At 23.2% G+C, this 13049-nt stretch overlaps 2 protein-coding genes across 2 annotated transcripts; both read left to right on the top strand.

Annotated features, from left to right (window-relative positions):
- Window positions 1–2695: 2695 nt before the first annotated feature.
- PmUG01_14025700 (conserved Plasmodium protein, unknown function) lies at window positions 2696–3778 on the top strand (the record flags this gene model as incomplete). The annotated part of the gene is made up of 1 exon (XM_029007806.1): window positions 2696–3778. The coding sequence occupies one exon, from the start codon at window positions 2696–2698 to the stop codon at window positions 3776–3778; it is 1083 nt and encodes a 360-aa protein (XP_028864158.1).
- A 3794-nt stretch (window positions 3779–7572) lies between these two features.
- Window positions 7573–12150, top strand: DCP2 (mRNA-decapping enzyme 2, putative; the record flags this gene model as incomplete). The annotated part of the gene is made up of 1 exon (XM_029007805.1): window positions 7573–12150. One exon carries the CDS (start codon window positions 7573–7575, stop codon window positions 12148–12150), a length of 4578 nt encoding a protein of 1525 aa, XP_028864157.1.
- Window positions 12151–13049: the final 899 nt, after the last annotated feature.

Below are 13049 nucleotides of genomic sequence, written 5' to 3'. Positions count from 1 at the left end.
TATATGTTTTTTGTTTTTTTAAAATCTACAAAATTATTTGGTAAAACGCATAAACTTTAATTAGAAAAACAATAGAATAAGAAAGAAGATAAAAATGCATCCTCATCCGCCATCATTTATCAGACGTAAATGCATACATATGAATTATATATATCTTTTAAAAATAATTGCGTATTTGCAGAAAAATTTAAAATAAATGTAAAATTATTTCTTCTTAAAAGTCTGTTAGGGGGTATAAGCAAGCAAACAACATATAGTACTTGTTTCCTCTTTTTTCTTTTTTTTTTGTTATTTATTTTTTTGGGACTAATTATAAATAATAAATAACACTAGTGCAATAATTTTATATATTTGTTTATATATATGTACGTAAATTTTTTTTTTTCAACAGTCATTGGCCCTTTTTCTCTTTACATTTCTTCTCAAATGTGTTACTTATTTAAATACATAAAATATATACAATAGAAAATTCACGTTTTTCACAGTTCACAAATGTATGTGATAAATGCATAACATATGTAAAGATATATAAAATATGTACATACGCATATATATATGCATCATAAATAACAATAAATGCGTTTTTTCATTATAATATGTATTATTTTATTTTACCTTTTATTTTCTGTTTCTTCTGTTAATATTTGGTACAGAGGATGCTTAGTGAAATATTTAAATGTAATTTAATTCTTTCAATTTTTTTTTTTATCACTTGTTATTTTTTGCTTTTTCCTCTACTATTTTTTGCTCTATATTTTTCCTTTAAATAATGTAAATTAGAACTAACAATTCTTTTTTCGTAATTTTTTTTTTCTTTTACTTGTGCTTATTTAATAAAAATATATATTGCTACGATACCTGCTTCAAATATTTTATAATCTGGTGCAAGTTATATATTACTTATGTATGTTATTTACGGTATATATTATTAACACACAACATTTTTCTTTTTACGTTAGTTACTATATTTTTATTGCATATTTCAAGCTGGGTGAGCAAAAAGTACGCCAAGCCTATTAGGAGCAGTACCCGAAAAAAATAGAATATTTCAAAAAAGGAAAGATGGAAAAATACAGTTATTAACAATGCTAAAATTATTAAATAATCTTTTGATATTTTTATCCCATATATATAAAATTTTCTCTTGGTACATATCTATATATATACAAAAAGAAGTAAAATACATTTTAGCAATATAATAATTAACTTATATATACTTCACTTTAATCCCCATTTTTTTTACTGCATGGAAAATGAAAATTTTTTAATTAAGGCAAGTAAATATATGACCGAAAATTTTGAGACTACTTTAAAAGTATGTTTATAAATATGCTACGTAAATTTAAAAGAAAAAACGCATTTTTTTTTTTTTTTTTTTAATACAACGGAATAATAATATGTAAGCGAAATAATTTTACTTTTTATTTAATAATTTTAAAAAAATACCTTTGTTGTTTTTTCTTTTGTATATATTTTATGACAGCATACATATGTATAGTATTATAATGAAACAAGTACCCATATATAATTGTGTAGCTTTTTGTGTATGTAATTCAACTTGAACATAACACATATGTAGCTTAGTATGGCAACATATAGTGGAAGAAGTGTATTTTACTTACGCCTTATTAATCGTAAAATTGATATTGTTTATATGCATACATAATTATATCATATATACTTATATGTGAATACATGTATATATATATATATTTTTACAGTACAGATATTTATATACGTAACTACCAAACTTGTAAATTTTTTTTCTTTTTGGTTTTATCAATTCGGTACATAAATTTGTAGTATTATATGAAAAATTGCAGCATTATTTTATGTTGTTCCTTATTTATTACCTAAAAAAAGATAACAAATGAAAAAGTGTTGGAAGGAAGAAACAGTATATAATAATTTATTTTTTTTAAAAAGAAAATAACCAAATTTTTTGGATATTTTGTTTTTATACAAGTTGAGATATTTTTTTATGTGATAAAGTTAATTTTGTTGTAGTGCTAAATAATTATGTTATTTTCTTTTTTTGTTTCCTTATGTATGTATTTTACCAAACTATTGTAAGCATGTAAGTCCTGTATATGTAAATAGTGCAAAATTACAAATTAATAAGAATAAATTGAATTTACGTAAGTTATTGATGCCATTAATATTATTTTTTATATACATTAATTTTGTGTTGTTTTTGTGAAATATTTTAAGGAACAGTGTTCATATGAAAATAAAATATTTATATCTCTCGAGTTATGAAAGTTGCATACATATATATATACATACATGCATACATACATACATACATACACGTATATAATTATAATTTCTTGATATCTGAGGGCTTATTTACCAATCCCCTTGAAGCACACTTTAATATTTTACGCCCGGCGGGAGGTTGGTGCATATATATATGAATTACCAATTTTTTCACATGTGTCTCTTACTGTTAGTTATTTTGAAATACAAACTTTATTAGCGTCCATACGTAGTAACAAAAATATAAAGAAAATTAAGACGCAAAATGATGGATTAAATAAGTAAATGTATACGTATATATACATATATATATATATATATATATATATATATGCGAACGTATGTATGTACTTATATGTTTTCTACACGCGAAGTACATTTGTAAATTGAGTTAATAGTATTTTTATCTTTTTGTGTTATTTATAAATTGAACACTATGGACAATTTTTTGTGGAAAGAGGACAACATAAAAATAGAGGAATATTTAAAAAAGAAATTAGATGAAGGAGTAATAAAGGAGAAGGATGTATCAGAAATAATTTATCGCTTGAAGGAATTTCGTTCCTTGAAATTTGATAATTTAAATTATCATTCAGATAAATGCATTTTAGCAAGAGAAGTTGCAGTTATATATATGATGACATATAAAAAACATATAGAATCTCTGAAAGATTCAAACATACAGATAATAATAAAAACTATAAGAAGAACAGTATTAAGTATTAATAATATTATAAGTAACATAACAGAACAAATATTAAAATGTTTTATTATGTTACGAAATTTATATAGTGATATATTGAAATTAAATAATGTGTATTTATCTGATTATTGCTTATATTCAATAATAGATGGTATTTTAGGATTGTTAAATGATGAAAAAATAAATCAATCAAATGCAACAATATGGGGAATAGCAGGTTTTTTATCCTTAATTATTTCAAATTATAAAAAAGCTTATTTTATATATAAAGGAATAATTTCCTATAAATGTATTTTTACAATACCCATATTTCTTGAGAACTCCATAGAAAAACAGAATAATTCAAAAGAAGAATTACATAATATAATACTTAAAGAGAATGATGAACATCTCTGTTCAAATTATTCAAGAATCGAAGCATATGTAAAATTGCATTTATCACTTTTTATAATTTTAAATGATACTAGAGAAATATGGTCTTATTTATCAGAAATATTAAATAGTGCATTTAGAAGGAAAACTTACATATATTTTTGTTTAATTTATTCTGCCCTTAATATCTCATCTTATTATTGTAAAATCACTTTTGGGCATCATTTTGATAATTTGATGTTATTATTAAAAATGAAACTAATTCCTATTTTAGAAGAAGAATTAAAAAGTAAACCACCACCAACAAATGTAGAAAAAATTATCGACTACTATGTTAAGAAGCTATATGTAGAGCATTTAAATAATAATTTAAATTCAACATTACCAGATGGAATAGTGGTAATACCAGATGAAAAACTTTTGTATTTGGGCTTAGGTAGCTAAGTTTGAAAAATTATGCTTATTTGGTTTAGCTATTTATTAATGCGCGTTTGAACCAATTTTTCCTTTTTTTTTTTTTTTTGGTATATAAAAAACCATGGGCGTACAAATGTGGACGTATGCTACGTATATATATACATACAATATATATATTTTTTTTTTTTATGTAATAATTTACATCTCTGTGGCATCATATTTTTTCATAACTTCAATTTTGTTTATCATTCGAATTGTAAAACTTTTTTGTATTCATATTTTTTATATTTAAAATGAAAGTTATATACTTCGAAAATACACATGAGTAAAAAGCATTAAGCTAACTTTTTCTAGTTTTTTCCTCATTTATTCTTTATATTAACTTAACTATTTCTTTAAATTTGATACTTAAGTTGTGAACTTAAATATGTATAATGGTATATACCTACATACGTAAGAATGCATACTCAAAGTATGCACTAAAGGAATGTATTGTTTTCATATATGTTTTATGCTTATTTCAAGTATATATTACGTTTTTTATAAATTACAGGTGTATATTACTCAAAACACTTACTATATAAAGTAATAAATGTGCATACTTATTTTATGTACAAAATTTTAATCTCCCCATTTTTTAGTGTTCTCTGCTCTTTTTTGCCATTTCATTATTCTGTAAAATTTTGTACTTAAATATTACTTTATCATTTTTTATAAAATTTTTTTGCGTGGATCTTTCTTTTTTTTTTTTTTACACCTATTATATATGGATATATATAATAAAGACGTAATATATTATTTGTGAGATGAAAAGGGTTAAATGATACATTAAATTGTATATGTTTTAAAAAATATTTTATTAAATTATTATATACTTCAATTGTGTTTTATATTTTTTCTTATTTTTTGCTAAATTTTAGAGTCATATAAAAATAAGGTAAAAAAAAATAGAGCATTATGAAAATAAAAAAATTAATTGTGCTAGTACTACTACTTCTATACCTATATATAATTAAATTTTTTTTTTTTATGCATTTCAAAATACGATTTGTGATCAATAACTAGTTAAAATTTTAGTTAAAGTATGAGCTGTATCTTTTTTTTTGGTTTGTTTTTTTTTTTGCACATGCATTAATAAAAAGTAGAAAAAATGTGTCATAGCAAATTTCATTATGGCATTCCTACACTTGTATATGTTTTGTACATATGTATTTTAATTTCTTATTTGTACTTGTAAATGCTCGCAATTTTGTTATTTACTTTTTATATTCAAGTTTTAATTTTTTTTTTGTAAAGGAGGGTCCTTACAATGTGCACATACTAATGTATGTTTGAGATAATACTATTTTGAAGCTCTAAAAAATCCATATCATAGTGTAAAATGTTTTTGTGAAAACAAATATATAAACTTCATTAATATTAAAAAAATATGAATAATATTTAAAAAAATAAAAAAAAAATTTTTGAGAATGCTTCTTAATATATTTGATCAAGTTGTTTAATTTTAGTAAGAGCATTCAAGAAAATTAATAGCTTTTTAATTTTTTTTTTTTTTTTAAATGTAAATTTATATATATATACATATATATATATGATATAAAGGGCTGTATATCACCAATACATTTATATACTTACATTTAAAAATAAATGTAACAAATTACAATAATAATTTAAAATGATATTACATCATTTTTATAAACAATGTTTTATCTTTTTCAAGTTGTACAATAAGTGAAAAATATATGTATATATGTACATACCAGTGTAGTATAATTTCTCAATAATTATTACGTTATTTTTTTTATTTGAAAAACAAACGTACATGTGCTTTAAGATTTGAGGCAGAATAATCTTATCTCAGAATTAAATAGTTCTAAAGGATATGTTCCTCTTTTTATCTATTTTTTTTTTTTTTTTTTTTTTTTATTTATATTTTAAATTTTTTATGTATACACATTATTAACAAATTTAAAGAATAATGAGTTCTGTATATTATGTATTTATGTAAACGTTGTATATGTATAAATAAATTTTTTTTTTTTGTACACAATATATGTATATAATATTTGTATTTATATATTTTAACACGATTTTTTTTTTATTTAACCTACTTACTGATTTGCAAAAAGCATTTAAGAAAATATCAATTTGAGTAATGTATTAGTTAAAATATTATTAATGTGTGTATATATTTATTCCCTTAAATTTTTATGTGACACACAAAATAAAAAATCAGAATTAATTTTTAGAATTCGTAGTGAAAATAAAAATTATAACAGTTTTTTTTTTGAGTTTTTGTAAAATTATTTATAAGGAAATTTAGAAAAGCAATTTAATATGTAAAAAAAAGGAAGAAAAATCTAAACTGTATTACGTTAATTTGGAATAAAAACGAAGATATAAAGAGCATGTTTTTTAATTTATGCCATTAAGAATTCTTAAATGAACATTTATAATTAAATGTGTATTTATATATATACATATATATATATATATATGTATTTTTATTTATATATTTATTTATGCGTGTATTTAATTTTTTTTGTTTTCTACATTTTAATATAGTATATTATTAATTTTATAATAACACATCTTTATTTAATTTATTTTTTTATCTGTCTTATATTATTTCCAGTTTTAACATTTAATAATAACAGTTATGGTTTTATTCATTTAGATTTCAAAATAAAGCAATAATAATAAGTAAAATAAATAAATAAATATACAGAATAAAGTATTTTGTACATTCGTTATATATACAATATTTTACTATTTAATGTAAAATTTAGGAAACAGTTCGCTTTACGTTTTTTTTTTATATACCTTCTTTATATATACACATGTATGTGCTACATATGTATTTGTATATATTTGTTTAAGTATATATACATAAAAACAGACGTTTATGTATATTGTATGTTTATATATAAATATACGTATGTATAAATATGTGTATTTATGTATATATACATACATATATGTACATATATATGTATAGATATTTAAAAAGTTCTATCTTTATGTTACTTTTTTATATAAACAGATCTATGTATACATTTTTGTCTGTTTTATCAAGTTTTCTTTATCTTTCTCATTTTTTCCCTTTTTTATTATTATCCTTAATGTTGTTCCAATTTTTTTTTCTTTTTTTTAAATATAATTATTTACAATATATTATTTTTTAAATAGATTTGCTCCTATTTATATAGGAATAAGATAATTAAATCTAGTAAAATACTGAATGCGTTTGTGTATTTGTATATATATATATATATATATATATATATATATATATATATATATATATATATATATATATACACGTACATGTGTGTATACAATTGTGTGTTCCTTTTTCTTATTATATATAATAATATTCGTAAATTACAAATATGTGCAAATTTATCTAATGTTTTTATCTTTTTTTTTTTTTTGAGATGATTTGTTAATAACTTTTTTATCAATATACTTTCATTCTTGCGAACTTGTTAATAACTTTTTTATTATTATTATTTTTTTATATATATTTTTTTTTTTTTACGCCTTCTTTATATCTTTTTTAATGTGTTATTTTATTTTTTTTGAAAATACAAATTACATGTATTTAAAGAATTTTAATTTTACGTTCATCGGTCCCTCCATCAGCACTTTATATGTACATACATGTATAGGCATATCTGCATAAGCGCATGTATGTATAAGCGAATATATATATATATATGTATAAAAGTATATATATGTATATGTGCATATGTTTGTGCGTCCCATTATATTTTAACATAAAATTAGAATAATGTTTTTTTGTATATGTTGTACAATATATGTTTTACCATTTGGTCGACAAAATGTATTTAGTAAAAGACATAAATAATAAAATGCATAAAAATTTGCAAAATAAGTATTCTAACAACAGTACAAAGGGAAAGAAAATATTTAGTGCACACAGAATAAAGCAACTAGCCAAGGATAAGAAGTTATTAGATGATGCTTTATTAGATTGTTATGGAAGGTTCATAGCTTTACTTCCAGAATTTCTATTAAAAGATCATGTACATTTGTATTTTCAAATTCAAGAAGCATATTGGTGGTATGATGATATGTGGCAAGATAAATATCCAGATAAATTACCAAAATTAAGTTTAAAAACTTTTGGTTATTTAATATGTGATGATTGTCCAATATTGAAGAAGTATGTACCTCGATCAGCTCATGAAAAATTTTCATTAAATTGGAGAAGATATTGTAGAACTATTCCATTAAGAGGAGCCATTCTGTTAAATCATAATTTAAAAAAATGCTTATTAGTTAAAGGGTGGAGTACCGATAGCTGGTCCTTTCCAAAAGGAAAAGTCGATGAATTAGAAGAAGATTCAGTATGTGCATGTAGAGAAATTTATGAAGAAATAGGTATAGATATTTTCCCATATATAGATGAACAAGTGTTTATTAAAACACATATTGAAGATCAACCAGTAAAACTTTTTATTATTCCAGGTGTAAAGGAAGATACGAAATTTCAACCGAAAACAAGAAAAGAAATTGGAGCCATTCGATGGTTTGAAATAGATAAACTTCTTGAATATAAGGATGTGAAAGGAAAAAGTGATATTTTTTTTCATAATAAAAAGGAACGTATAAATGTTTCTTTTGTTTATCCATTTATGCCAAACTTAATAAAATGGATAGATATTCTAAAAAGAGCTGTTAATGAAAAGGCTTTAAAAAAAGAAAATTCCTATGAAGCAAGTAGTATACTAGCATATAAATATCAGATTACTGGTATTGATAACAGTACTATTGAAAAACTTCAAAATGTTGATTTAAATAACAAGGAAATTTTAAAAAGAGAATTATGTAAAAGTGATGATGATTTAGTAGAAATTGATGATGATACTGAAAAAGTATTAAAAGATATGAGTACAGTTGTAAATCTAGTGGATTTTACTTCGAATATAAATTATAACAATTTGAATAGTAATCCTAAAATTGTGATAAATTTTAATGAGAAAAAAATGGACCACCTCGAGAATAAGACAAATGATTTATATGCTTATGAAGAAAAAAACAACATTTTTGGTAATATAAACTACAGTGATGATATTTTAAATAGCGAGTGTACAAATAGTGAGTACCATATGATTGTTAACAATATTTTTAACGGACATAGTAACCAAAATGGTAATAGTAGCAGTGGTTATTGCACTAATAGTAATAATAATAATAACAATAATGACAGTAACAATAATAACAATAACAATAGGAATAGCAATGTGATGATGATAGACAAACGGAACAGTTCCCTCAGTAATTTAAACAAGAGTAGTTACGCTTTTCATAGCAATCATACAAAGGTAGCTAAAGAGGAAGGAAACAGTTTGACAAATCATCAATTCTATAGTACTAGTAGTAGTAGTAATAATGGAAAAAACGTTAACAAAAAGATTAATTATATACAGAAGGAAATTGGAAATCGAGAAGAAAATATGCCAAGCAGTGTAGAGAAAAGAAGTATTGGAAATAAAAAAATATATGAACATGTAGAAAATTTGTTAACACCCACAAATTCATTAAAAAGGAGTGATTTTGTAAAAAATAGTTTTGTGTATAATTTGTCTTCGAGCAATTTAAATGTTATACATCAAGAGAACAATTATGATAGTGAAAGTAGAAACAACAACAACATTAGTAATGTTAGTAACGTTAATAACATTAGTAACATGATTAGTTCTAGTAATAATGACACAACGAAAATGAAAAATGCTATTAATAATATGAATGCTGGTGGAAACACATCGTTTCAGGATCAAACCTTGAAAGACAACAATGACTGTAAATTTTATAACAGCCATAACAAGCCTATATCAAGTGTAGGAAAAAATGTAGATAAAGACATGAATCTAATGACAATTAATTCAAACATGAAAGTGAGTATTACTAGTAATGGAAGTAGCAATAATAAATTATACTATGGAAACAATAATAGCATTGGTTATAATAAGTTACATAACACATATAATAATATTCATAATACATTGGTAAAAAATGCAGATTTTGATATGTACCAAAGGGGATATGGTTACAATTTTAATAAAATAAGAATGGGACATTTATCAGCTTTAAGATTGAAGGAGGTTGGTTTAAGAAGTTTTGATGATCAATATATTGATAAGAGAAAAAATTTTCACTTACGAGTTTATGGTAATAAAAGCAAATTATATTATGGGAGAAAAGATTTACATAGATATAAAAAAAGATCAATGAAATATTATTATCATTCTTTGGATGATTCTGCAGTTTATTACAAACCTATAAAGAAGAAAACTTTTGATGCTTGCAATAATAAAACATTTGGTGATAATCATGCCAATGGATGGAGTGTTGAAGAAATGTTTAAATTGAATGAAGAAAAATTTGGAATTCATTCAACATATAATATCGAGGACTACACAACTCCTTTAGTATATAATGAAGAATGTCTAAATATATATAATAAAGGCTCGTTAATTAAAAATAATTTTAAGCAGAGTGTGCAAAATAGTAAAAGCGTAAACAATTACCCTATCAAAATAAATGGCGCTGTGAGTAGCAGTAGTACGGAGAATAACAACAACTACAACAACCATGACAATAACAATAACAATAACAATAACAATAACGATAACGATAACGATAACGATAACGATAACGATAACGATAACGATAACGATAACGATAACGATAACGATAACGATAACGATAACGATAACGATAACGATAACGATAACAATAACGATAACAGTAATAAAAAGAATCGGATGTATAATGATTGTTACCACAAAAACTGTTCGCATTCAAAAATGGGTGAATATGTACACGGCAAGGAGATCTATCCCGTGCTGTATAATAGGAAGATCGAGGCATCAGCAGCTAGTATACCGTTAAATTTGGTTAAAGAGAACTATCATAACAGTAATAGTAATGATAATAGAAATAAAGGTAGTAATAATAAATTGGAGAGAGATAATGGGCTTTTTTGTTTGAAAGATGGCGTTGAAAGTACAAGGAAGAGTATCAGTAATGCTAGCAGTGCTGTTAGTAATAGTAGTAGTAAAGGAAATAATTTTTTTTCAAATGATTTAGTAAAAAATAACTTAACACGAAATATGAGTAATATGAACAATATTTACCCGGAGGAATGGCTGGATTTTACAGGTTCCGAGATAGGAGGCAAAGGGAATAGAGGTGATAACATTATTTGTGATCCATTTAGCGGTCATGTAATGAATGGTGTTGATAATAATATGCCTGTTAAGTTGAAGTCGTTTGTGAGCTCTATGGAAGGTAATGGGAAGAAAGGAAACGCGAACAATAATATAAATAACTATAACAGTAATGAACATTATTATAACAGTAGTAAAAATTATATCAATAACAATAGTTATAATAGTAATAATAATAATTATAATAGTAATCATAAGGGTATTAAGAGCAGAAACGGTGATAAGATGAACGATTTGAATTACTCCTTAACTGGTAAAGCAGACAGATGTGAGAAAACAAATATGCCATCAAGTGCAACTTATAAGAATAATAATAATAATTATGACCTACATTACGTGAAGGTGAGAAAAGATAATAAACTAGTTAATAAAATTAATAAATCGGAGTATAGAAATAATTTCTTAGCAAACATTAAGAAAGACATGCGGAAAGGATGTAATGATGAAATAAAAAAGTGTGACTACAGAAATTTGCAAAATAATATTCATGTTAGTTCTAATGTAAATATTGATTTAAAAAAAACAAATAAAATAAAAGGAAACAGGAATTTAATTGAAAAAGGAGAAATTTGTAATTTAAATGAAGAGGATGAGGAAGAAAGTTTACAAGAGAAGGAAGAAGTAAACAGTAAAAGAGTAAATCGTGGCAAAGCAAATTACAGTAAAGTAAATAATAGTTTTGAAAGGAATGTAAAGGATAGTAGCGCTTCGGGAAAATACTTATTAGAATTAATTAGGGGAACAAATAAATTAGAATTAACAAAAGAAAACATTTTAGAAAAAAATTGTAACAGTACTATGCAAGAGATAATGTTAAGTAATAATGTCAAATGTTTTAATGAAAATGCTTTATTATGTAAATATTATAACAAGAATAACTCAAAAATTAGTACCTGCCAAGAGATGTTGAAATATAAGGAAAATTCTTACAATGATGTTCTGAAATGTACCAATCACAATGGTGATATATCAAGTCATAATAATTTAAAAATTGAAAAGAATAACATAAGGAATAATGTTAATAATGAATATAATTATAATAATAGTGGAAAAGATAATAAGAAAAGTCAAAATTTTAATGAAATGGCTATAATGGAAAAGCTGTCGAAGCATCTGAACAGTTACAACCCATATGAGTAAGAGTTACGAATTATATAATTTTACTAAATATGTGCAAATATTTGTATGTATGTCTGAGTATTGCCATCATGTAACCCTAATAGATAAAATACTGGTTATAATAGTAATAATAATTAGTACTGAAAAAAAGGAATACAGAAAGAGATAGACTAAAAAAAAATCACCGATGCACGTAGGAAAACAAAAAGCTGCAATAAGTACACAAGTAAATTGTTAATTAGGATTAGAAAACTCATTTATTCAAGGTGATAAGGTCGAAAATATTAGCCTTTTTTGAACAGCTTTTTTAACACCATAATATGTACATACCGTAATTTTGGTTTTACATTTTTTTTTCTTATACGAGGGAACAAATATGAGTGTTACGTACACATGTCTTGTATGTTTGTATTTATATATTTGCTTAAATGTAAATGCATACATGTATATACATATATATATCATATATATATGTATACGCATCGCGCAGTTTTAATTGTTAAAATCTATGTTGTTAATAACAGTAATAATGTAAAACTTATTAATATTTTGATGTTTTATGTTCTTATTTATTAATACACAATGATACATTATCACGTTTATTTTTGTATATCCTATGTATCAATTTTAATAAATTCACTAAATACTAGTTGTAATTTTCGTTTTATAATTAAGAAATAGTTTTTTTTTTTTTTTTTTTTTTTTTTTAATTTTAACACAAATTTTTTTTTTTTTTTTTTTTTTTTTTTTTTTTTTTTTTTTTTTTTTTTTTTTTTTTTTTTAGTTGTGCTATTTTATCACTAGTTTTTTTACGAGTTAACATGTCAAATAAATTACGCGTATTATATATTATATATATAGATATAATGTGAATATATGAGTGTATACACATGTAAATATATGTGGGAATAGGCAAATGT

Source organism: Plasmodium malariae (genome assembly GCF_900090045.1).
Source record: "Plasmodium malariae genome assembly, chromosome: 14".
NCBI lineage: Eukaryota > Apicomplexa > Aconoidasida > Haemosporida > Plasmodiidae > Plasmodium > Plasmodium malariae.
The sequence above is the reverse complement of the archived record's forward strand: the minus strand, read 5'-3'. Positions and strand labels throughout refer to the sequence as shown.